The sequence below is a fragment of the Bicyclus anynana genome, chromosome 11 (genome assembly GCF_947172395.1).
Source record: "Bicyclus anynana chromosome 11, ilBicAnyn1.1, whole genome shotgun sequence".
Classification (NCBI taxonomy): Eukaryota; Metazoa; Arthropoda; class Insecta; order Lepidoptera; family Nymphalidae; genus Bicyclus; species Bicyclus anynana.
Window position 1 is genome coordinate 785,982 of NC_069093.1, and position 26,643 is coordinate 812,624.

General features: G+C 38.2%; 2 protein-coding genes across 3 annotated transcripts in view; both read right to left on the bottom strand.

Moving 5' to 3' along the window:
• Positions 1-1,165: 1,165 nt before the first annotated feature.
• Positions 1,166-4,374, bottom strand: LOC112046547 (lipase 3). The gene has a single exon (XM_024083214.2). The coding sequence runs from the start codon at positions 3,526-3,528 to the stop codon at positions 2,032-2,034; it is 1,497 nt and encodes a 498-aa protein (XP_023938982.1). The 5' UTR covers positions 3,529-4,374; the 3' UTR covers positions 1,166-2,031.
• A 4,073-nt stretch (positions 4,375-8,447) lies between these two features.
• The window catches only part of LOC112046537 (forkhead box protein K1), a 59,647-nt gene continuing 41,451 nt past the window's right edge, over positions 8,448-26,643 (bottom strand). Inside the window, exons 2-12 of one of the 2 annotated variants that reach the window (XM_024083206.2) lie at positions 23,547-23,707; positions 23,206-23,342; positions 22,508-22,599; positions 21,873-22,028; positions 21,142-21,297; positions 19,135-19,240; positions 18,486-18,591; positions 17,672-17,767; positions 16,817-16,919; positions 15,801-15,900; positions 8,448-14,783 (exon numbers count right to left, since the gene is read on the bottom strand). In XM_024083206.2, coding sequence (XP_023938974.1) covers positions 14,751-14,783; positions 15,801-15,900; positions 16,817-16,919; positions 17,672-17,767; positions 18,486-18,591; positions 19,135-19,240; positions 21,142-21,297; positions 21,873-22,028; positions 22,508-22,599; positions 23,206-23,342; positions 23,547-23,707 — 1,246 coding nt within the window. In that variant the 3' untranslated portion in view covers positions 8,448-14,750. Of the gene's footprint in view, positions 14,784-15,800; positions 15,901-16,816; positions 16,920-17,671; positions 17,768-18,485; positions 18,592-19,134; positions 19,244-21,141; positions 21,298-21,872; positions 22,029-22,507; positions 22,600-23,205; positions 23,343-23,546; positions 23,708-26,643 lie in introns of both variants that reach the window. The other variant, XM_024083205.2, reaches the window with a different exon arrangement.

The window sequence follows — 26,643 nt, forward strand, 5'->3', positions numbered from 1 at the left end:
GGTTTAATAAACAATTTTCAAAGTATAAGTTAATATCAGGCTAGAGTAAATACTACCGCCCCCGTAATGAGATTTTATACCCACGGCCACGTGGAATAGCTATTACCTATTGGAGTTCACTCTTTTAGAATCGATTATTCATACATAGCCTCCCTTATGAAAAAAATATAGGCAGTAAAATTTGATGAACCGATGACAGCGTTACGTTTTTGTGCGCAACTTATTCTGCACACCTTTCACCGTGCGCTGCCGCCAACTGCGTGCACATGCGTGCGGGCGCGTTATTTGCACGCTGTTGGCGGGCGCGCACACTGCGTCCTGCTGCTCCTCGGTTGCGCACTTTTCAGGCGTAAGTATTGAGACGTACATAGTGTATGCTGCGGGGCAACATATATTATTTAGACAGTCGATCTGAAAGAGTAGACTCCTATCGTGCGTCCTAGCTGACAAACTTTTTTTTTATTTTTGTAACCACTTACCATAGAAAATATAGAAAATATAGTGCTCTGCTCCTATTGATCGTAGCGTGATGAAAAGTATACTTTTCTATAATTTATTTATATGCCTTTTTTTGTTTTTAACACCGTTAATGCAACACACTATTAAAAAAATATTATTATTATTTTTATTACAAAGATAATATTTTTTGGTACTTCATCAGTTAAATCCCACACTTAGGTACCTAATAAAGAATACTGAATGAGTAGGTAAGTACCTACCTATTCGTAGGAAAAGAAAGAATATTTAATTTTTCCAATAAACCTTATATATATATCTACATGCAAACATAATAATAAATTAATTGACACAAAAACAAAATGAATTGAACAACTTATAATTAGATATAAGTGGTACTACGTAAAAAGGCCGCTGACTTACTTTACCGAATTTGAATAAAGAATCCGTCCACACCCACTGCCATGTGTGGCAATGCCCAACAGGTACATCGGTCGGGGTCTCCATGGATTATTTTATATAGGTACCTATATAGATGGACGGATTGATGTATTAACATGGATACGCTACACTACCATTCATCTAATTAAAAATGTGGGACCACGAAACTGGTGACAACTTAGCTAATCATTGTCTGTTAGGTTAAAGTTAAAACTAATAAAGATTAAATGTAGTAGGTGCTATAGTAATAGGACAATAAATAGACAAATTATAATAATTACGAATATAATTTAAAAATTATACAATTTATGAAATATCACGAATACCTACCTAATAATATTCCTTACAACTTTTATGCCTAATATTAATATAAATTAATATTATTACGTTTATATACGAGTATATTTAATTATTTATTCTAATGGAATCGCTAAAGAAGTACGTATCAATATTAATTAATATTATTTCTTACTCAGTTATTCTAGTGGAATTGCTGAGGGTTACCTATGTACCTACGAATAAACATTTTATAAAATGTTTTGCGTTACCTTCTAAAAGTGAATTTTAGATGAAAAACACATCGACATCACAAGCAGATCAAAATTTAATTAATAACAGTATTTTTTCCTAATAAATAGATATGAAAAATACCAAAAGTTACGAATACGAAGATTACAGGTTACACTGTGTGTTGATAAAAATCGTAAACATATTTTTTTTTATACAATCGCCAGCGATCTTTTTGCTTGACAAATGCTGTACCTACGTAATTGAGAGCAAAATACAGGCAAAATATTACTTTTATGCGTAACTCAAACAAAATAATTTTCCCTAAGACGTACCTACTCGTACCTCCTGTTTCATTTCGTTTTTATATTATTCTCAACACAAATTGCTTCATATTACCGTCTACCACAGCAGTACAAATTAATTTGAATTCAGATACTTTTCAGAAATAAAATTATATTGCCTTCCATATTTAGGATATAAAATACCTAATTAATTTTATTTAACTGTATATTTATATTGAAATGTTCCATCGCATGATTTCACAACACAGTTCGACTATAATGTATACTTAACATTATATCTACAATATTAAACCAGTCTAGTGTAATTCACAAAGAAAAAATATCACCAACCCCATAACGAATTACTATTTTTTAATGAATTAACTTTATCTAAAGACTGTAATACTTCTTTATTGACTAGAGTAGGCGCGTCGATGGCCCAGAGATAATCTAAATGATTGAACTCCGGATCTGGAACCTTATAGACTTCTGTCGTCGAAGGTAACTTTTCGGTAAGTAGTTGCACATCTTTTTCACTGGAAAGTAAATCGTTTTGCGCCCAGAACAGCTTAATGGGAAGGGTTATTTTAGAGAGATCATATTCAGGAGGTCGTTCCGTACCGTACATTTTTAAATTATCCTTTTTCCCGTAATCAAATTGCTGGAACCTGCCCCCCGCTGTGATTTCCTGGGCAAAATGCACGGCCGTCTTCCAAGACGTCCCGGTGCCCAAATTCGACAAGAAAACGGGCAACAAAGTCTTGTTAAACTGTTTCTCGTTGTACCCACATATATAAAATATCACGTTCTTGCACACTAAAGAATCCACGTTGTCGACGTCGCAGGAATTCGACATCTTTCCCAGAACTGAATCCTTTGGAATGAACTCGTGTGAACCGTACAACATTTCCATGTACGCGACGTTGCTCGCGATCGGTGCCAACGATTTTATCGGTGACTGTACATCAGTTAGGAAAGTCACCGGCGCTAAAGCGAACCCTGCGCTCAGGATATCGTTATATTCAGGCCTCAATGACAACATAGCAAATAACATTGTGGTCCCCATAGAGTGGCCTATGTAAGTTATTTTAACACCATCACCTGTGTGTTCGACTACATGGTCTATGACAGCGGGGAGATCGTGCAAAGCGACGTCGTGCCACGAGAAGTTCCAATAAGATTTAGAATCACTCTTTAAAATAGCGTGTTCTTTAGAATACCTGTTGCCTCTGATGTTGGGCATCCAAACGTCGTATCCGGCGTCGGCCAGAACATAAGCGAGGCCTTTGTCGGGGCCGTTTAGTATCCAGTCAGCGGAACTAGCGAAGAGACCGTGTTGCAAGATCACTGCGTTCTTTGGAATGCGTCCACCATCCTTGGAACGTGGTATCCTGTGAATATTCAACATGTAACCTTGAGATACTACAGTGTGAGTTTCACACGTGTATCCGTTTCGCGTAATGATGGACGGCACTGATAAACTCATCTCCGGGATTTCCATCCGAGCGTTAGGTTCCTCGGCCTGCATATACGAGTAAGACCACGAATCAGCCATTTTTTTGCCTTTCTGTCTAACATTTTCGACGTAATTGTTAATATCGGCACTGATTTTCTCCCCTTGATCTTCGACGTAATTGCTCACTGAGTTTTTCATTCGAACGGCCTCTTGATAGCTCGCGTTGAATGCCTGCTCGACGAGATTCTTTTGCACCTCGAAGAAAGACTTCATATTATCCGAAAAATTCTGAATAGGATTCATTTCGAAGGTCCAACCCGTTGTTTGTAATGGAAACGCAGCGGAGCTCGCTAGAAGCACACATACATAATGTAATGCGTTCATAGTAGATGAGTGAACGTCTAATTCTGACTGGCCTCGATCGTCGCGTGTCAGTACACAGTCTGTGTTCGTTGTTCACTCAGTCTATAGTGTAGGTATTACTAACAACATTGTATTCCCGATGACCTCCGGGTTAATACGTAATTTTGATAAACAAATTCGCCGTATTCTGCTCTTGTTTCTCCAATGTTTGACGGGAAAAAAATGTTTTTAACTTATTTTTTGTTCGCACTTACCCACGTCATTGGTGTTGTGATAACCTACGGGTCTTTGACAATAACAACTCCCGTATATTATACTTATTAGGTAGATTTATTTACTACTTATTAGTTTTGATGTAAACTGGATAATTTAGTTACTAATTAATTACTTCTGTTCAAACTCCAACCTAAACTTAATATTATATCCTACTAATATTATAAACTTGAAAATTTGTATGGATGTTTGTTACTCTTTAACGCCGCAACTAACTACTAAGTTACTGAACTGGTATGGCTTAAATTTAAAATGAAGATAGATATACCCTGCATTAGCACATAGGTTACTTTTTGCCCCAAACAAGTCCATGGTTTTTGCGAGATTTGCGAAAAACTGGTGGCTATAGGCCTATATGGAATGAATATTTGTTACTTTTTCATGCAAAAAATTATTGGACGGATTTGGCTGAAATTTGGAAAGGACACGACTTTCACTGGGAGGTAGGGAGGTTAGATTAGCTGTGTCAGAAACAGCTCAATAACTAGGTAACTAACTTCGTTACTATCGATCAAAGATAGCCTTATTGAAATAAACTAATTTGATCTGAATTCTCTTGTACGAAGCAAGAGTGTTACACCGCCGACATTTAAATTCCGTAGGTAGGTCGGAACCTACTTACAGCTTGAAGAAAAACTTTATAGGGATGATGACAGTTTTTTAAATTGTATATAAATTAAGAGTATACTAATAGCAAAGCAATTTTGTAAAAGTAACAGGGTATCTGCGATCATTACTTTCGGAGTTACAGGGATTTAAAGGGTCAGATTTGCGGCGCTGCCGGGGATCCCTGAAAAACGCTCCATACAAAATGGCACGATTTAGTGACGTCGTTGGCTCGCGGATCGTTAATTTGAGTGGGCGTTCAAACAAAATTACTAATATCTTTTTTATTTGTGCGTTTAAGTTTATAGTTCATTTATTGAAAAATGTCACATTTAATGTAAGGAAGCTAAATCTGTATGAATTTTTAACCGACTTCCAAAAAGGAGGAGGTTCTACGTTCGGCTGTATGTATGTTTTTTTTTTTTTTTTTTTTTATGTATGTCCAGCGATAATTCCGTCAATTATGGACCGATTTTGAAAATTCTTTTTTTGTTTTGAAGGGTTTACTTCCAGGGTGGTCCCATTTTTTTCATGTCAGGATCTGATGATGGCATCCTGGAGAAATTGAAGGGAACTTTCGAAAGTTGTAGAGACGGCTAGTGCGTTTGTTAGTGTTTCCATAAGGTATTTTAAACCACTACAACTTTATGAAGGTTTGAAGTTGGTCTGATGATGGAGCCGAAACACAGACGATGGAACTCGTCAACGATTTACAGCAGTCACCTTTTGTTTGGGCTTGATTAATTTGTATTGATGAGTACTTTCCACCTATATGGGTTGTGACTGTATTAAGGGTCTGGTGATGAAGACGAGGGACAGTGAAGAGAACTCCTCGACGGTTCACAGTAGCTACCTCGTGTTTGGACTTGATAAATTTGTATTGATGAGAACTTTCCACCTAGATGGATTGTGACTGTATTAAGGGTCTGGTGATGAAGACGATGGACAGTGAAGAGAACTCCTCGACGGTTCACAGTAGCTACCTTGTGTTTGGACTTGATAAATTTGTGTTGATGAGAACTTTCCACCTAGATGGATTGTGACTGTATTAAGGGTCTGATGATGAAGACGAGGGACAGTGAAGAGAACTCCTCGACGGTTCACAGTAGCTACCTTGTGTTTGGACTTGATAAATTTGTATTGATGAGAACTTTCCACCTAGATGGATTGTGACTGTATTAAGGGTCTGGTGATGAAGACGAAGCACAGTGAAGAGAACTCCTCGACGGCTCACAGTAGCTACTTTGTGTTTGGACTTGATAATTTTGTATTGATAAGAACTTTCCACTTAGAAAGGTTGTGACTGTACACACGCAGTAGGTATGCTAACACTAAAAATAAAAAAATAAAAATTTTAATAAAAAAAATTCAACCGACTTCCAAGTCAAAAAATAACTTTAACTAAAAAGCAAAAAATAACATCCTACCTATGTGCTACCTTCTGATCAGTTTGAAGGCGGTGCCAAGCCAGTGTCGTGTTTTAATTAAAGCTGTTTCTGAAAGAATCACAGTAATGTTGTAGTTAAAACGTGTTTAATTAAAACATCACTGGCTTGGCACCGCCTTCAAACTGATCAGAAGGTAGCACATAGGTAGGATGTTATTTTTGCTTTTTAGTTAAAGTTATTTTTTGACTTGGAAGTCGGTTGAATTTTTTTTATTAAAATTTTTATTATCTAATTACGATTAAAGATTTTTAATAGATTTTGAAATTTTATCATCTCATTTATTTTTCAAATATCCAGACCATCGTTGCTTTTTATGTATAAATTAGTTAACATTGACCTTATTTACCCGAATGTATCATAAAAATCAATATATTCAAACCTAGTCATCATCCCCATTCGTCCAGTTTTTACGCAAATGCGTAAAATCTTTGCCCGGAGCAGCAACATTGCTGGATCGGCCCCTGAACTTTTCAATCAGACTCGTGCCAATTCTAGATCTAATAATCGAAGTGTACCTAATTATTGGATATCTTTAACCTTTGGTATCGATTGCCCCGATATATGGAACTGTCTGGGTTTATTTTCCAATACAAAGTCGCGGACAGAAACTAGTTCAGCATAATAGAACAGATAACTGTGACAAAGTTAACAAATAACCTTACGTTAAAATAAATGACCGTTATATAAGAAAACAAGTGAGATACTTGGAATCTAATGTATTCCCTTAAAAGTATGGAACGTATAGGTACTTACCGTTACACAGTGGTATGCGCAGTGGATTTACAAGACGTAGGTCCTGGGTTCGATCCCAGGTTGAGGTTTTTGTAATTGGTTTCCTGGTATGGCTGATGGATGGCTTCGGCCGTGACTAGGTACCACCCTACACCTACACTACACCCTATGTAGGTTACTAGTAAAATTTTAAAATTAGTTTTACTAACGATAAGCTATGTAGGGTTTTGAGGGGAAAAGTCGATCCGTTACCCTTTGATAATGTCCGTTGCATATAAAAATTCAAACCGGAACCGTGATAGCCCAGTGGATATGACCTCTGCCTCCGACTCCGGAGGGTGTGAGCTCGAATCCGATCCGGAGCATGCACCTCCCAACTTTTTCAGTTCTGTGCATTTTAAGAAATTAAATATCACGTGTCTCAAACGGTGAAGGAAAAACATCGTGAGGAAACCTGCATATCAGAAAATTTTCTTAATTCTATGCGTGTGTGAAGTCTGCCAATCCGCATTGCGTCAGCGTGGTGGACTATTGGCCTAACTCCTCGCATTCTGCGAGGAGACTCGTGCTCAGCAGTGAGCCGTATATGGGTTGATAATGATGATATAAAAATTGTCGCTTACGATAATGCGGCAGTCACGAGTCGATTTGTGCTGCCCCTAGTAGATTTTTTAAATCTTCAGGGGAAAATACTCATTAAATATGTAGGTAAGGAGGTAGGTACTTACAGAATACTTAGAATCAAATGTATCCGCTACTTTCACTACTGACCGTAACCTCTGACATGTTTATAAATAACTTATTACTTATCTCGTACTAACTGTAAATACCCAATAATGAGTAATTAGCCGATAGAACTGACTGACTCTTTAGTCTATGAGGTTAAGGAGTTTAATGAATCAAGTTTTACAACTTTCTCATTGGGACGAATAAAAAGCCTTTAATTGAATTACACGTATATTTAGATACCCTAAGCGCTCCGTTGTTTTCAAAGTTGGCTAAATATTCCATGGAAATCGTTAAAAAAGCAACAAAACGAAATGTCACTGGATTATTTTGATCCAAGAGCTGGTGGAAATTTTTGGGTACTATTTGAGCTGAAATCTTGTCCTGTAACTCCTATACTACTCTGACACAGAACTGGAGAACTAACTGGCTGGGGGATAGCGGGGCTAAACCAACCCCTTATATGAAAGTGATGATTTCCTTTTCGCAAAAAATATCCTCAAGGCTTAATTATTTGATTCTTATGCATTTAAATTGAAAAATGATATTTAGTCGGGTCTTTACACTTTGTCAGATGCAAAACTATTTTGCAAACAATAGTAAAAGACCCGACTGGCTTATATATTTTTACATTTTTTATTTTAATATATTGGCAACTTTCATTATGAGTTATCGACTTTACTTATTACTATTATACCATAGCATAATGCCATTTAAAAGTGCTTGAAAAACTATCTGAAATAAATTAATTATGACATTGGCTCATACAATTTAAGGGTACAAAAATTTCAGATTGCCTCGAGGATATTTTTTACGAAAAGGAAATGTTTTCTAAACAAATTCCTCACTTTGTAGACAAAAGACAGACACAAGACAGGTCTCCGGTTGTGTTATATTAGTTACATAGGAGAGATACTAGAACAGTTCATCTCGGCTCAAATACCTACTCAAAAATGTCGACTAGCTCTCTAGCTATTTTGATGAAACTTAAAACATGTTTTAACCTAAACTAAAAGCTTCACAACTCTCAATGTTACACAAACATTCGCACACATTCACACACACAGAGCATTGACCTAAATTTTCTCACAATCGGTCCAGCCGTCAAATACACTAAATAGGGCAAACATATATCTAAAGTGCACACAAAACAAATACAATTCTAAATATATATTTATTTATTTATTTTCCAAAAACCCAAATCGGCTAAGCCGGTATTGAGTGTGCTCGATCGCGAGTATATTCGAATGTTGGGAGCTCTACACAAAACACATCGATCCAAAGAAGCCTCAGATATTTTTCACATATTAAATGCTAAGTTACATACATTAACTCTAAGCTATTTCACTTGCGTGGTCTTTACTATATTATTAATAATATTTATGTATAATATAACATATCGCTAAAATAACCATTAGTTTACAAATTTTCATTTATTTATTGTTATCCATAATAATATTATAATATTTAATTACTCCTATAAAATATTTTTATATGTATATTTTTTTTTACATAGAAACCGAATCGTTATAAAGTTCTTTTCTAAATTTAACAAAAATATTATAATATGCTCACTGTTGAAAATCATAATAATGGTATACCTCAAACCAATGCTCCTGGCATCAGTGATGTTTAAAAAAACACTACAGCATTTTTAAATTCATTGAATTATATATTTTCAAATCGAGAGTTTTTAGGGTTAAAATTTCAGTCAGGAGCGTTGGCGAGAATATTTGACATTAATTGTGATAAAGTTATAGTCGCTTATCTTTGTTGCGAAGCATTGTAACCGCAGTGGCGTGCACACAGAATGGGTATGCATACTCGTATGTACAAAATGTACATAATGAAAACTAAACCATCAATCCAAGCACGTAACTAACCGCCAGGATAAGCAAAAACATTTTAAATAAAAAACATACATACAGCCGAACGTAGAACCTCCTCCTTTTTGGAAGTCGGTTAAAAAGTGCACGTCACTGCATTGTGTGCTCTACGGCGAATATTAAAATTTTAGTTAAACATACGTCTAACCAATCATTGAGTTTGTCGAGACAGCCCGCCATGATTGGTCAGATGTTTTTCAACAAAATATTTGAAGAGTTAGTCCAAACAGAAGTGGCTGCACGATGCTTAGTGCTGCACTAAAGAACCACCAACCAAATGTAAAAATAATTCGTGGTCCAATAATCCCAAAAATCTTAAAATAAGTTTGCATCTCATTTTAGCATGACTGTTGCAATATTAATTGTATCGCTTGTCATTGAATACAAAGTGTTTCAACACTCGACTTTACAAACTTTTTGCATAAGCGTCAATTTTCTTTTCTTTTTTATAAAAAATTAACACACTAGACAATAGTTGTGGGTGCTAATTTTATTGAACATTTCATTGATAGAGAATAATCAAATCGTTTGGTTAGTCTGTCTGTCTTTAATCGCCGCTTCTCTCAAGATTTATTGACTTAAAAAAAATCAATTTCTCAACTCTAAGTACCATACGTTGGTACGGTAGATATTTTTAATTTTCTCTGAAAACTGTACTAGAAGTTCGCAAAATTTGTCAATAGTATCTTATGCTTCAATAGAATTAGCACCTCTCAATAATAATAATTTGTGTTAAAATTATCAAAAACATGCATTTTTCTGGAAACTAAACTAATTTGATCGACTTTTCACTCTTTATAAGCTAAGACTTAGACTCGAAACTTAATAAATAAAAATGTAACTTTTTACAACACTTTAGCAAATAAACTTTATCAATCAAGCTACATTTTTACTGTAGGCATGTTTGCTAAAAAGACATATTTTATGTTCATACATACGAAATTATGCTACAATATGGATTTTACAAAAATGGGTGTACCTATACGGTTATCTATTATTTTAGAGGCAATATACGGTATATGCAAAAATTTACTTTGTAATATATTTTAAAAATATTACGACTCCGTATGTTACATAGAAAAATTGGAAATTCTACAACTTTGAATTAACATTAACAAGTTACAATGAATAAGTGATCAAGTCAGAACAGAAATTCGCACCTTCAATGCCAAATAATATTTGCAAGCAGGAAAATTTTGTCATTTTCTGAATTCTCCAAAAAAGTTAGCGCGCTAACTCTGCTCAACTTAATTTATCTGTAGAAATTGTGAAATCAAATTCTATTACTAAATTTCGAGATTAATGTGGCGGACAGATTTTTTTCGTGTTTGGACTAGTTTTTATAGCAGTTACTTAATTTATGGTATTTAAATCTTAATGCAGCGACATTTAATCTCTTTTTTTCTAGTCTAGTGGAAACTAACTTTTATCCCCTTTTTAACGCTACCTTGCTTCAGGGGGATGAATTTTGGTAGATCCTACTATCGAACGCCCATGTCATAATAACGTTTTACGTGTCTTACGTACAGTGCAATCAGCTCTCTGAGATTTGATAGATCAGTCACCTATGACTTCTATATTTTATACAAATTTATGTCTAAATGTTTTGGAATTTCACACTAACTTTATGCCAGTGTGCACGTCATACTCCAAAAATGCACTTCCTGTCCTGAGGATCCATTACGAATCTGTATTGGTTGGAGAAAGTATTTTCCATATAGTACAATTTGTACGTACAGTACCTACCCTAGGTAAAAACCATGTGCACGCTGCTGTTTTAAGTCCATTATTAAAAAAATAGCTAACATAAATCAAACTCTAAGCAGGTCTCAACAACCATTCCAACAAATTCAACATAATAACTGTACGCTTTTTATTCAATAAGTGCCAGTAATGTACTAGAAATGTATGACGTGTCAAAGAGATTCTCACTTTCTTACTTTGTGTCAAATTACACAGACAAAACTTGTGGATGACAGGCCTTAAGGCTGCCAGTCCACTGAAGCGGAGCGAGGCAGCGAGCAGCAGGGAGCCGAGAAACGTAGAAATACTAACCAATAGGATTGCACAAAATCTCCGCTCCTCTTAAGTAGACGCGAGCTCCTCTTGCGAGCTAGTTTAAAAATTCATACATAACCGGTAAGCGGAGCGGGGAGTCACGTGCGGGGGAACGAAGCGAGGAAGCGGAGCGGGGAAGCGACTTTTTGATGACATGTCTGCTATCGCTGACATTTCCCGTAGAACTAAAGCACTCGCCCGCCGGCGGGAGCTAACAAGCGAAAAACATAGTCTGCAATTCCGCTCCGCATTACTTTCTCACTTCGCTCCGCTGCCTCGCTCCGGTCCGAGGCACACTAAATATGACTTGAAAAAATACAAAAGCATGAAGGTGCGAAGTAGGAACAACTCTATTCTTAATAATGTTAGTCACAGAGTCAGAAAGACAGCCCTTTTAGGTAAATAGATAGAGATATCTACGACAAAATTGTGTCACAAAAGGAGATGGACCATATCACACCAAGTCTATGTACTATTAAGAACCTCCTCCTTTTTGAAGTCGGTTAAAAATCGAATTAAATAACTTTATTAAAACTTAAAAAATGCAATCCCAAGTATTTGAGATATTACAAGATGGCGCCCTTTCTTTGACAACAAACGTCAAAAAGATTTGAATCTGTCATTACTATCCAATGATTTTATAATATTTTTAAAATTATCCACATTTGTTCGCCTCAGTATGGACGAGTTAGTGATATATCCAATAGTATAAAATCTTTGTTACCATCCCCAAATTTATTATTAAACATTAATTCCACTGAAATAAAAGTATATTACTAGATTTGTATAATCAATACTTTTTTTAATATTTTATGTTATTATTAGTACATAGACCAGGCATTTTATATAATTTTGGAAAATCTTTATTAATACTCCGTAAAGACAACAATCCAACAATACAAAATACGAACAGAATTACATGCATATTATTAAGTATTTTTTCTTTAAACATTTCAACTATTATCATACGAATATTAATTAATGTATTCAACTATTTTAAATATGTTGTACTTCTTTCGAAATTCGTATAATTTTCATGTCTTCTGTGGACATTTAACAGTGAGTTAAACACTTTCAATAGAACGTTTTTAACACTAAAACCGTTGTTAATTTTAACCAACCAATTTAATGTTAGCCTGAAAATATAACAAGCTTTTCAAAGAAAAAACCATTTTTGTCAAATTTAGATATTCAAACCTGACACTACTAATAATAATCATTTTTAATGTCGGTCGGCGCAATAAAATAAGACCGCAAATTTTTCAAAAATCTAAATCACGACAAGACCTTTTTTTAGACCAAAAAAAAAACCATAATCCAATATATACAGTGCCCCAATATGCAACTTTTAAAATGCACAGGGCATATTTTGCCAAAATGTATAATATTACGTATTATATTAAAATAAAACATAAAAATTACCTTCTGTATGATTGCACATAAGGATAAGCAATAAAACAATTGTCCAGTGAGACTTTAATATATTCAATACTATAGTGTATTATTATCGATGTCTAAATTAAATATTGCATTACAATCGCAAACCTAACGTACTGTGAGACTATCCGTTAGTTACTTCGTTCGTAACACTCCCGATGGCCCGCGCGGGGCGGGGGGCGTGTAGCTATGAATGAAAAACCCACCCACTGATGCACCTCACTTCCCCGCACGCACGATTTAACACCCACGCAGTCTTTCCCCCCGTCACCCGCATATCATGGGAGTATCATCAACGAATTTGCCAGACTATAGTTACAACTAATTAATGTCAAAAAATGTTTTTACATGTTGTCACATAATATTTAATAATATATCACCCAATTATTTTGAGCCCTCTTTCTATATATAACAAAGGTCCTTATCTAACCCTTTGTATGACGTCACTTTGGTTACGACCCCTTCCGACCCCCTCGTGACAATAATAACGGATAGTCATTTTTTAGATTTGCATTACCTAAACAAACATTTCCGAAGCCTGTACTGTACAAAGTCAAACATACAAGTTAATTTACAATGATAAAAAATAAAAAATAAAAACAACTCCTAAGCGACATCACTGTGACGTCACATACGAAATTAAAACTTACAATTACAAGGAAAATATAACGCAATATGCCTTACACAGCGAAAACTTAAATGTTTAAACTTAAAACCACTCGAAACGAGAACCAACACTGTACGCTTAACACTGTAAGGTTCACTGAAAAAATCAAAGGGTTTGAAACGTCTATTTGTTGCTACACCACTTTCCGACCAATCGCGGCTCGCGAGAACTGTGACGTCATCACGTCTGTCGAATAAAAAAAAATCAGTTGTCTGTAAAGTCGGTTTACTGATGATAGTTGAACATGACAACGTCATGATGTTTATTCTAAAATACAGTATAATAATCTTCATAGACCAGAATATACTTTATTTCTTGTAAAAAAAGTTGGCAACCCTAGAGCGAGGGAACGACGCATGACGTCATCTTTTATCGTGTGTGCAGCCGGCTCCATCGATCCAATTATAAGACGTTGTCACGTCAAAAAAAAATAACCAAATAGCTGTCTGGTAGTTATGTTAAATAACACAAATATATATTTTAACAAACATCCTAACCTGAAGTAATCATTGCCTAAAATCAAACAAAAAAAATGAATTTTCGACTACAGCAGGTTTCCTATTGTAGACAAAAGCAAAAGTATTCAAACAAATTGTCGACAAAGGCCCATTAGGCTATGTAAATCTCCGATGGCTAATTCTAACATCTAGGCAACGAACGTATTGTAAATGTACTGATTACTGAACCTAATCATCTGTATATTGCAATAAGTAGGGTTTAAATTGAATGTAATCTGTCAATTTGGCGTTGAAATGTAGTCAAAATTATCAAAAAAACAACGATAACACTCATAATCGCGACAGTGAATTTTCACTTTGACGTTTATTTTTTAATCTACTAAACTACAAAATTTAGTTTATTTAACCATTCATTAAATCAAAATGTCGCTATTTGCTAATTCGCGCTATTTTATCATTCTTATTTTTTTGTTTTTTGGATGTTTTTTTTCCAGTTTCCAAATGACAGATATAAGACAGACATGATCACATCAAGTACATACATTATTTAACCTAAAACGTTAACACACACTGCGCTCTGCGCTTGCGTAGAGTCCACGAAGCGCAAGACAACGTCGCACATAAAAGAGTGAAGTGCAATTAGCTTTATACCTCGGAACACCAGATCTATTGAATGGATTATGTTTCATTGTTCTTGCGACCATTCGTAGACACTACACGTGTGATGTTAAGTCATCGGGTTGCAATAACATAGCTACAGGGAATCTCACGGCTGCGCGGCGGGCCGAGTCACAACAGCGCGCGCGGGTGGAGTGACGTCAGCGCGAGCGGCGGGCCGGGTGACTGCAGCGCGCGCGGTGGATCGAGTGACGTCAGCGCGAGCGGCGGGCCGGGTGACGTCAGCGCGCGCAGCGGGTCGGGCGCGGCCTCACGTGGGGGGCCTGGCGGGCCGTCAATACGCGCGCCGGTCGTCTAAGTCCGACACCTGGATACAAAGAGCATCACATTAAATAGAAACCGAGTATAAGATGAGTGTAGACCTTCGACCATTAATAACAGGACTTGCCTCGCTAACCATTACCCCTCCGGCAAAGATCAAAAATCAATGATCTAAAACGTTTATATAAACTTGTTATAGAATCGATGTTTCTTTGTTGTAATCGTTTTCGACGTGTAAAGAGCCCTCTAAAAATGCCGGTTTGTGTAGTTGAATGGCATAAAAAACGGCCAAAAACTTGTACTTTAGTAGAAGATGGAGTAACGTTTCATTTGCAAGCATTTCTACCTTAATTTTATCAAATTTGTAATAAAAACAATTTCTAAAAAGAATCGATTCTTTTGACGGAACAGCAAATCGATTGAATCGATTTCTTTGTTGGTTTTTTTGGGTGCGAAACAGGTCCATTGTCTAAATAGTCAAAGGTGTAGACTGAACAAAACACAGCGATACTCGTCTATCATAGGAGTGTTTGTTTTTTTTTTAACTTGTACCATTTTAGAGATAGCGGGCAGAGTGGGCGCTGTGAAACGTGTGGACATGCACTTGTACACCAGTGTGCCTAGTATGCGACCAACTACATATCAAGTAAAGAGCAATAGACAAAATGTCGACCAATGGCGATCCCATCTCTTTAGTCAACGCCAAACGAAATGAAAGATATTCGCGGTATATTATAACCAATAGCTAGGTTAAGGTCCATTTCTCTAACGAAATATCAGATACGTAGTTGGTATGCGACCAAGAAGTTAAGGCCTGCAGATGAGATCGCTGTCAAGGGATAACTTTTTTCTTTTTAAAAAAAAAATATTATTTTAAATATGATCATTATTCCCATTCCCCTCTAACTAGTGGAAAAATACTGTATTAGGAGTGGGTACTACAATAGTCCAATGGGGCGCAGATCGAACCACCATGCCTCTCTGATGAGTTCGCTCTTACCGTTGATCTATTTAGGATATTAAATAAAAAACAAAATAAGTAGCAGTGCAAGCGTGTACATACATGATGATGCTTGGCGCGCTTGTGCGGAGGGTCGTCGGGCGCCTCCTCGATGACCAGCTCCCCGCCCAGCGCCGCGCAGCCCTCCTCGCCGCCGTACCCGCTGGAACACAAACAACGCTTTTATACATGACTCTTACTGTCAGATGTGGGTACTTCATGAATATTTTCTACATCTATTTATTTTCTTAATAGTGGTCCCTGAAAACATTCCAATCTAGACTTTTATAAAGGAAATCTTTTAAGAAATCGACATCAGCATAGTGTTGCCAACCATACTATAATATATTACTATTATATTAGGGTATTGTACTATATTACGGGTCTGCGTACTATATACTGTTGATGAAATATATAGTACGCAAAATTACTATATTTTCAACACTGTAATCAAACAAACAAAATTTTCATTTTATTAAACTATATGTACATTGATTTTGACAGATGCAATAGCATCATAGCCTACCGAACTTTTTTGCTTATTCCCTAAAATAATAAAAAAATGTTGGCAGCCCTACAGCGTATCGTCCGACGCGTTTATCACGTACTTCTTTCTTATTGTATTAGAGTATAGATAGTCTGTGTGCATAGTGTAGTCAGTCTGGGGCACAGTACATATTGTGTGGGGCACAGTACACATTGTGTGGGGCACATTATAGATTGTGTGGGGTACAGTATAGATAGTGTGGGGCATAGTACAGATTGTGTGGGACACATTATAGATTGTGTGGGCTACAGTATAGATAGTGTGGGACACAGTATAGATTGTGTGAAGCACATTGTAGTTTGTGTGCGGTACAGTAAAGACAGTGTGGGCACAGTACACATTGTGTGGGGCAAATTATAGATTGTGTAGGGTACCATAGACAGTGTGGGGTACAGTATAGTGTGGGGTACAGTAAAGACAGTGTGGACACAGTATTGACAGTGTGGTGCACTGTACAAATTGTGTGGGGCACATTATAGATAGTGTGGGGCACAGTACAGATAGTGTGGGGCACAGCGCCCGAAGTACATACGTGTAGTAGGGCTCGTGCTGGTGCAGCAGCAGGTTGGCGGCCTGCACCTCCTCCTCGGGCAGCGACACCAGCGCGCCGCCCGACGTGTTCACCACGTACTTCTCTGTAACGACATGACAAACAATATAAAAAATAATATACAATATTTTCTGGAAGTCTGTACTTTCTATGAATTTTTTTTCTGACTACATAACTAACAAAATAATAGACACTTTATTTTCAAACGCCTGTACCTTTTTGTTTATCTACAAGTGACAAAATAATATATCTTATAATATATCTTCGGTAAACAATAACTTTGGTATTTTTTAGTTAATAAAAGAAAGAAAAAATACATTTCTATTGAATTTCAATTATGTATGTTACAGTTCTATTGTAAAATACGTTAGTTTATAATCTACCCTACCCTAACCTAACCTAACTTTAGATTTGACAAAATTATACTTATTATTTACAATACCTTTACCTTTCACTAATGGAAGAACAGTGTTCAAAATTAAGGGTTTAAAAAAAATTAAGAAATGCATTGGGCACCTCTCCGATTTTCTTTTTTCTTTGATTTGTCCATTTTTAATTTTTATGCCATTTTAACTCTATGGTTTCACTTCGATAGATTATAATAAATCGAAAAATAACACGTTAAATTGTAATCAGTATGTTCAGTTCACAATATATCGAATTATCGACAGATTACAATATCGCGAGTGAGATTATAAACTAAAGTATTTTACAATTCAACGGTGACATGTACATAGCATAAGTTTGCGCACTCCTAAAAATGTCTTTCTTTATATAGATTATATAGATATCAGCTAGTTATAGTATATTAGATTATATATTAGTATAGCATCTCACCCTCCCGCTCGCCGCCGGCGCCGTTGGTGACGACGGTGATCTGGTGGCCCGCCATCACCAGCCCGCTGCCGCCCGCCGCGTACGACAACCCGGAGCCTGCCACAGCAACACACGTTTCATATTAAGCAATCATCAACAGCTCTATTATGCATCTCTATCGTTTTCTTCTCATCCGTCATCAACGTCTATTATAATATCTCTATTAGGAGCCGTAATAGCCCAGTGGATATGACCTCTGCCTCCGATTCCGGAGGGTGTGACTTTTTTGAGTTGTGTGCATTTTAAGAAATTAAATATCACGTGTCCAGTGAAACGGTGAAGGAAAACCATAGTAAGGAAACCTGCATACCAGAGAATTTTCTTAATTCTCTGCGTGTGTGATCTGCCAATCCGCATTGGGCCAGCGCGGTGGACTATTGGCCTAATCCCTCTCATAATGAGAGACAATTCCTGCTCAACAGTGAGCCCGAATATGGGCTATATTGATGAATGATTACGTAATGGGACTCAAACACAAAGAGGTCATGGTTTTGATCGTTGGGCATTGGATTATGGTCGTTCCTACTCCCAGTACAGTATTTCTGACTTATTAGAGGGGAATGAGTATATCAATCATGTTAAAAATAAGGATGTGGCAGATATTCTATACAATATCTCACAAAAAATAATATGTATTTTTTATTTTCCTAAAAAGAGACACAAAATCATCGTGAGATTTGATCATAAAACATAACTGCGGGGTTTGGCTGTTGCCGTTGTTGTTGTTGTTGAGCCGCTGTTCAGTCATCTACACATAACAACAACGATCACCTACCGGGTGATCCGGGCGCGCTCTGGCTGACGGTGCTCCGCTGCGGGAACAAGTACTGCGTGGACTGGCTGTTGCCGCTGTTGTTGTTGTTGAGTCGCTGCTGACTCGCCTGCACATAACAGCAACAAATTATGTACATAAATAAAAAAAAATATAACAAGGACTGAAAGTCAATAATTTAGCTTCAATGGAGTTGACGGGCGAGACAATATGGAGCTTAGTCATATCCGATTCGATATGTGAGTTTTGCGTTTGTGTCAGCCAACCTGCATTGAAGCAGAGTGGTGGGTCTAAGTGTACATCCCCACCCATATAAGAAGGGAGGCCGCTGGCCTTAACTTGGTCTTAAGCTATTAAAATAAACAACAAATCAACTGAGATATGTCATCTCCACATGTATAATATCCACAAAGGGTTTTCAGTAACCAACGGGGTACCATAAAATACTAATTTCGTATATGTCAAATAACATAGTGGTGCAGGAATAAGAAATTTCAAAATGGCGGCCTTTGTTTTAAATTTTGAGTATAGAATCTGTATTCGCCATTCATGCAATACCTAGATATCGATGTTGAAAGAAATCGATTACGTCAGAGTTGCCGCTGTAGCGGGCTGGTAATGATGCTATCATGCAATACACCGAGGGTCATACCTGCTCATGCTCCTCCGAGGTGAAGAGGTCCGGCGTGGGCTCGCGGCTCAGCTCCTCGGGCGTCACCAGCCCCGACATGCCCACCTGCGACGGGGACGTCGGGGCACTTCTGGAACGATACCACACATTGCAGCGCACAACTAACACTCCACGACAATGCTTCTGTTGCTTCAAGTCATAATTCAATTCAATAGGGATGATGTCAGTTTTTTAAATTGTATATAAATTAAAAGTATGCTAATAGTAAAGCAATTTTGTAAAAGTAACGGGGTATCTGCGATCATTACTTTCAGAGCTACCAGATAAACGCCGCTGCCGCGGATCCTTGAAAATCGCCCCCTACAAAATGGTACGATTTAATGACGTCGTACGTCGTAATGATCGTAAAATTACTAATATCTTTGTTATTTCTGCGTTTATGTTTATAGCTCACAAATGAAAATTGTCACATTTAATGTAAGGCAGCTAAAACTGGATGAATTTTCATCTAATTACTATAAAAGATTTTTAATAGATTTCAAAATTTTATAATCTTATTTATATTGTAAATATACAGACAGACAATCTTTGCTTCTTATGTATAAATTAGTTAACATTGACCTTATTCACACGAATGTATAATAAAAATCAATATATTCAGACCTAGTCATCATCCCCATTCAAGCAAATGACTATCAAGCCTTGGATGCTAAATGCTGATATACAAGTGCTTAGGGACGAGAGAGACATTGTAGACGAATAGGGTCGAAATCAAAAATATCGCCTGCGACGAAAAAAAGCGATATTTTTGATTGCAACGCTATTATTCGAAAATTTGTCTTTTTCTCGTCACGAGATATGTCGCTAAGGCTTTTATAGGCAATACTTCGCAAGTTAAGCAGGAATACACGCTACGAAGCGAGTGCTTCAATCTGAGATAGGATTTAATCCTCATGTGCCTGTAATTACATCAGAAACCTTCGGATGCCCTCAGGCCGGAACAGCAATGCTGCTAGGCGGCAGGAACACTAGGCAAAAGGGTTGTGTACTTCCCTGAACTCTGTCACAAAAAGTTCTAAAACGACTACTAAATGCCTTGATAGCCCAGTGGAATCTGGTCCGGGGCATGTATCTTCAACCTTTTTCATTTGTGTATAATTTAAGAAATTAAACATTGTGAGGAAAGCTGCATACCTGAGAATTTTCTCAATTGTCTAGTGTGGTATATACAGGTGGTAGAAGACTCGTGTACAACAATATGGGTTGTTAATGATGATAATGATAATCATACTAATCCTACTAATTATAAACGCGAAAGTTTGTATGCATGTTTCGATGTTTCTTACTCTTTAACGCGGCTACTACTGAAGCGATTTGGCTGAAATTTGGATTGGAAATAGATTTTACTATAGATTAATGCATAGGCTACTTTTTATTCCGAAAAAATCCATGGTTTCCCGAGATTTGCGAAAACTGATGATTTTGATGATATGAATGTTTGTTACTCTTTCACGCCTCGACTACTGACCGGAAGTAGCTGAAATTTGGTATTGAGATATATATATAGCAATGGCAAAGCCTCCGACCATCCAGACTGGGGCCAATCAAGAAAACTTCAAAGGCCCAGCCGGGGACCACTGCGCTGGCTGACGGAGGCTTTATTTTTTTACAAGTTAGCCCTTGACTACAAACTCACCTGATGGTAAGTGATGATGCAATCTAAGAAGGAATCGGGCTAACTTGTTAGGAGGAGGATGAAATCCACACCCTTTTGGGTTTCAACACGACGTCGCACCGGAACGCTAAATCGCTTGGCGGTACGTCCTTGACGGTAGGGTGGTAACTAGCCACGGCCAAAGCCTCCCAACAGCCAGACCTGGACCAGTTAAGAAAACCTCAACCGGCCAAGCCAGGGCCCACTGCGCTGATATATTTGTGATGGAAGGTGACGGAGGCCGTCATATATCAGTGATGGAAGTTGGTAGCTGGTAATCCCGGAGGAGCGCCAGGAGCCGCCGCCACTACTACCTGGAGGAGAGGCCGAAGGGCGCGCGGAACTGCACGCCGCGCGGGCGCCGCGGCCGGAACGCCAGCTCGATGAGCTTGCCCTCGCTCTGCGGGTCGATGCGCCAGAAGCTGCCCTTGCCCGGCTCCTCCTGGCTGCGCGGCACCTTGATGAAGTACCTACGACCAAATACATTATATGTTAAATGTGAAATACGCACATGTTAAATGTGAAATACGCACATGTTAAATGTGATATACGCACATGTTAAACGTCATTTACGCATGTGTTAAACGCGATATACGCACACGTTAAATTTGAATTAAAAACATTTTGAATGAGATATAATTATGTGTTTATGATCTGTATAATCAAAAATGATGCCTAGGCATTATATAGAATACCAGGGGCATTATCCATATTATTAATTAATTAATAATATTATACAGCTGTTAGATAGCCCATTTGTGGAGGAAGGTTACAGGCTATATATTATCCCTGTATTCCTATGGAAATGGGAAACACGCGGATGAAACCGGGCGGCGTCAGCTAATGTATTATTCAATGTATGAAATATTTTCTATATTATATAAATATTATTTACACATTCGTTAAATGTGTATTAATTAAACATATATGTTGAACGAGCTATACACACTCGTTCAATATGAATTAATTATACTCATACATAATATATTGAACGTGCTATACGCTCTCGTTAAAAAATGTGAATGTGACGGTATGGGGCACTGACCGGTTGAGCGACAGGTTGTGTCGGATGGAGTTCTGCCAGCCCTTGTCGGCGGTGCGGTAGTAGGGGTAGTGCTTGGTGATGTAGCTGTAGATGCCGCTCAGCGTCAGCTGCTTGTCCGGCGCCGACGCCACCGCCTGCACGATCAGTTGCGCGTAGCTACAACACAACACCAATAACAATCAGAAACTATCAACTACTTTATAAAAATTATGTTTTTTTTGTATGTCCTACAACTTGGACTAATCTCCGATCAGTCCCATAACTGTATGTTTCGAGTTGATCCTTATTAGGAGTGCTCATGTAACTCTTCCTGGCTTCTAAGGTCCAGGTCGACTATATTTCCATGTGGGAAAGCTTTTAGTGGTGGCATTATATCCAGCTAAACTCTGCATAACAGGTCTGCATACAAATAACTGGTCTGCCATTATTGTCCGCCATTATGGATTTAGAATGACGTCATAAAGCTAACCATCCAAGTTAGTACGAGTATATGTATAAGACTCTTTAGCGTGGATTATATTTAGAGACATATTTGAGTAAAATTACTTCCTTAGGTTTCCCTTCATAGACTGGTAAATAAAATGTTATTAGTAAGGCTTGGGCATATTATAATGAGTCCTGCTCAATCAACGTACCTGTACGGTGGTTTGGCGTCGTCGCGGCCGTCGCGGTGGTCGCGATCCCGCGCGTCGCGCGAGTTGTACCCTGAGTCGGAGGTAGAAGAAGCCTAGAATAAAATAGCAGATCACGTTAACAAATATTCAGTAACTGCATAAACATCATTATTAGTGACGTGCCTCATTGGTCCGGCGGTTAGCCTATGGGGTTTTGAATCGTGAGGTCCTGGGTCGAGCTAAATAACGTTTCGTAAAATTCGTAGCAGCAACTTGAAGTTGCAATGTTGATAGTATTACACCCTCGTGGCTCGAAGAAATCAGACTATGACAGCGCTTCTAGTCATAGAAAAATAAAAAGTTTAGCTCTGCAAGTCTACAATGTTGGCTACAGAAAATAGGCTGATTAAGATGATTATTTCAATTTAAGTATGTTGGAGCGCTGACCACCAGTTAACACGGAGTGACACAGGAAAAACAATCTAGATTCAGAATAGGGTGAGTGAGAAAAGGAGAAAAGCAGCGAGAGGAAACTACTTGTACTACTAGAGAGTCAAGAAAGTGCTCTAAGAACACGCCAACAAGTACCGGGCTGTGTTCCTAAATCAGCTGACCGTACACTTTGCGACATCGCCATCCTAGATACTTTGGAAATAGTGTTTAGGGCTCCAGCCTTCGGAGATTCGGACAACTGGTGACAAGATGGTGCCGGTACTCACCGCGGTGCCGTTGCTGTTGGGGCGGTGCTCCGCCAGCGCCGCGTACTGCGCCACCAGCCCCAGGTCGGGGTGCCGCCGCCCCGACGAGCCGGCGCCGCGCGGCGACGTCGGACAACTGTTGGTGGCGCTTATTGTGCCTGAAATTTAATCAAAGAGGTGTTATGAACTTATTGTGGGCAACAGAATTTTGCGGGTACTTTCTGGTCTTGCCAAAAATATTTGGGATCTAACTGATGTTCTATTTTGTCGTTGTCCATGGGTATGGTGATGCGCAGCGGTTCTCCTGCACCAGGGGCTGTGTATGTGCTGCAGTGGACTCTATCAGACTGATGGCCACTCACCGGTGGGAGAGGGCGCCGGGCTGCGGCCGTCGTTGTCCATGGGTATGGTGATGCGCAGCGGCGGCAGCGGCGGGCCCGTGCTGCCCGCGCCGCCGCCGCTCTCCTCCACCAGAGACTGGAAGTCCAGGCGAATGTTCGTCGATGGGAAGCGGAGAGTACATCTGTAACCAAGGGAATACTAATTGAATACACTGTTAAAATTGAATTAGCTGGCTGGATGGATGGATGAACTATTGAGTCGCTAAAAGAAGCTAGCTTAGCCTACTTGAACGGAATTGAATATTTTAACTTTTCTACTGAAGCCAAGTAACAATCGATTTTCAAATGCAATTCCAAATAGATTAGGCACAATGAAGGGCTGATAGCGCAACGATATCGAGCGAGTTGCACGTAAATATCCAATGCGCTTCCATGAAACACGAGTGGGTAGGTGAGGCGCCGCAATATACAACGAATAGGTATGTGGCGCTTGCCTACCTACTAAATATATGCCACACTAGTGGCGTCGAGTCGGCGGTGTACTCCTACACTATGCTCCTTTAATTTGAACACGTGTAGACATTTAATACCTAGTCGTACTTGCGGGTACAAAGTATAGTCAACTTATTCAGGGACGTCCGTTTGGCTGTACACTTTAGTTTATCTGTATTAAATAGATGGTTTGTTTCGTTAAAGAACATTCTTTTACTTTTAGACCAGCCTCGCTGTTGATTATCTGTCTACTGTAACTGACCAATACATCCAAAGTCCAAAGAATTAAAGAAAAAAGTCAAACAGACCTCGAATAGTATGACAAACTATACCCTGGAATAATGTATTGCACCTCAGCACGTGTAGTGCGTCATTTTTAAGAAGATGTCCTCAAATGACGAGCCTTTGCTCGAAGATCTTACAATAATTATCGATTTACGCCAAACGGGCCTCTGCAAAGCAAGCTTTTTTCAATTGACCGATGTCAAACCGGAACGTTTGCGTACATCCCATTATTAGCATATTTTAAGGACCCACTGGTCCAATCTTACTCCTTAAAGAGAGGTTTCAAGCATAGACCCACTAAGCTGTTCCAATGCGGATTACAGTGCGTTTCGTATAGCATGGTGCGGGTGACAGTTCGTTTAGCTCATGAAAGTTGGCCGCGTTCGCGATAATAGTACGTACTAAGGACGTCATAAGGCAACTGTCACCCTACCCATGCTATCTTAAAAACACTATAGCAAGCAATGCGTGATAATGAACTTTTTAATGTAGGTATTACTAAAGGTCCTTGATCTGCAGCTGACGTCATGATAATAATTAAGTCTGCTTTAATACGATTGTTAGGTATTGGTTGGTTGGTACCTGTAAAATTAAATATGTCTGTGAACAATAAGAAAAGTAAAAGAAAGGGAGAGAAATATCTATGTACGCGATTTAGTTGAATCATTGTTTATTGTTATAAATAACATGCTATTTCAATGACAAAGACAACAACACCCGGATATATCACACTGTATACAAAGTAAATATGTAGTCGTATAGATGGTTACCAATAAAAAGTACACTGCCAGTAAACCAATCGCAACTATCGCCTGTATGCATTCGTAGGTACTGCACTGTTAACGAGTATAATGAACATATTAACTTACTTGTATATTTATTTTTCAAATATATTCAAACTAACGCTTTGCCTGCATAATGGCTAGAGGTAAATTAAGCCAATCACACTCGGTCAAGAATACAGTCAATTCTACAGCGTGCTTAGGGATATGGGGAATGAGAAAAATATCGAAACCAGTCCCATAAACATATTTCGACATTTTGTGTATTGTGTGTAAAGATGCAGTCTACGGTGGAACGCGCTTGCCTACAAAGTGTATACACATTTACACTAAAAGCCTATTCCTATCTTATACTTAATGTAAATGTAACATTTATACATCTACCTAAAAGATATAGAAATACTAAGTTTATCTGTCTTATAGCAGTAAATATTGGTTTCCGAACCGATGTTAGACTCACTATTCACTGACCGAATTAAGTTTTTAAAAACAAAAATTATTCTTTACAATTTACCCCTTGACTAAAATCTCACCTCATGGCAAGTGTTAATGCAACCCAAGAAGCGGGCTAACTTGCTACGCGTAGGATGAAAATTCACACCCATTTTCGGTTTCAACACGACATCGTACCGGAACGCTAAATAGTCTTTACCGGTATGATAACTAGCCACAGCTGAAGCCTCCCACCAGCCAGACCAGTGCCAATAACATAACCTCAATCGGTCCAGCCGGGGATCTAGTAAATCCACCGCGCATATCACTGCGCCACGGAGGCCGTCAACTTATATATATGTTTTCTGTGGTCAAGTGCTGAAATAGTAGTCTACTTAAAATAAATGAATACATTTGATATAGGTGCCGGCGCTCATATTGTGTGACGCGACGTGTAGAAGCCACGCAAACGCGTAACATTTATATAAGCGAAACGGCACGCGCTATAAAACTGCTTTGTTTACATACAAACGGTCTATTTTAGCGTCTCGGGGCAAACGCGCACTCGGACACGCTACATAGTGATAGCCTACTAATACTATACACTAGCGGCAGCCCGCGACTTCGTCCGCCCTTGCACCTACTTAATCTGGCCCTGTCGCAAAATCCGTCTAATAAAAAAAAATATAGCACGTCTACTAACTATGAACGACTTCCCTGCATTTCAACTTTGTACGTCAAACGGTTTTCGAGATATTGTGGTACCTTACGCTTTTAAATATACAGGATGCTCTGTAGTATCTCCCATAACTCTAGGGACAAAAATTAATTCGAAAAGTTCAAGGAACATTTGTGTTCTAAAATGAATATTTTCGGAGTAAATAATATTTCTTTTTTGTAAAATGTGTCCCAAACACGCATCTTTATAATAATAACGTATTTATATTTTAAAATGCAACGTTGTCGCTTTTTTACCTAAAGACATGTGTTACACGGTCGGTCTTATTTGAATTGCTTTATTTTTTTGTTAAGTAATAAAATAATAGTTATGCAGTTCGGTTCCTATAAGTGGTCTCGTTAATAACTTGAAGTTATGGGAAACACTCCCGAGCACCCTGTATATAGAT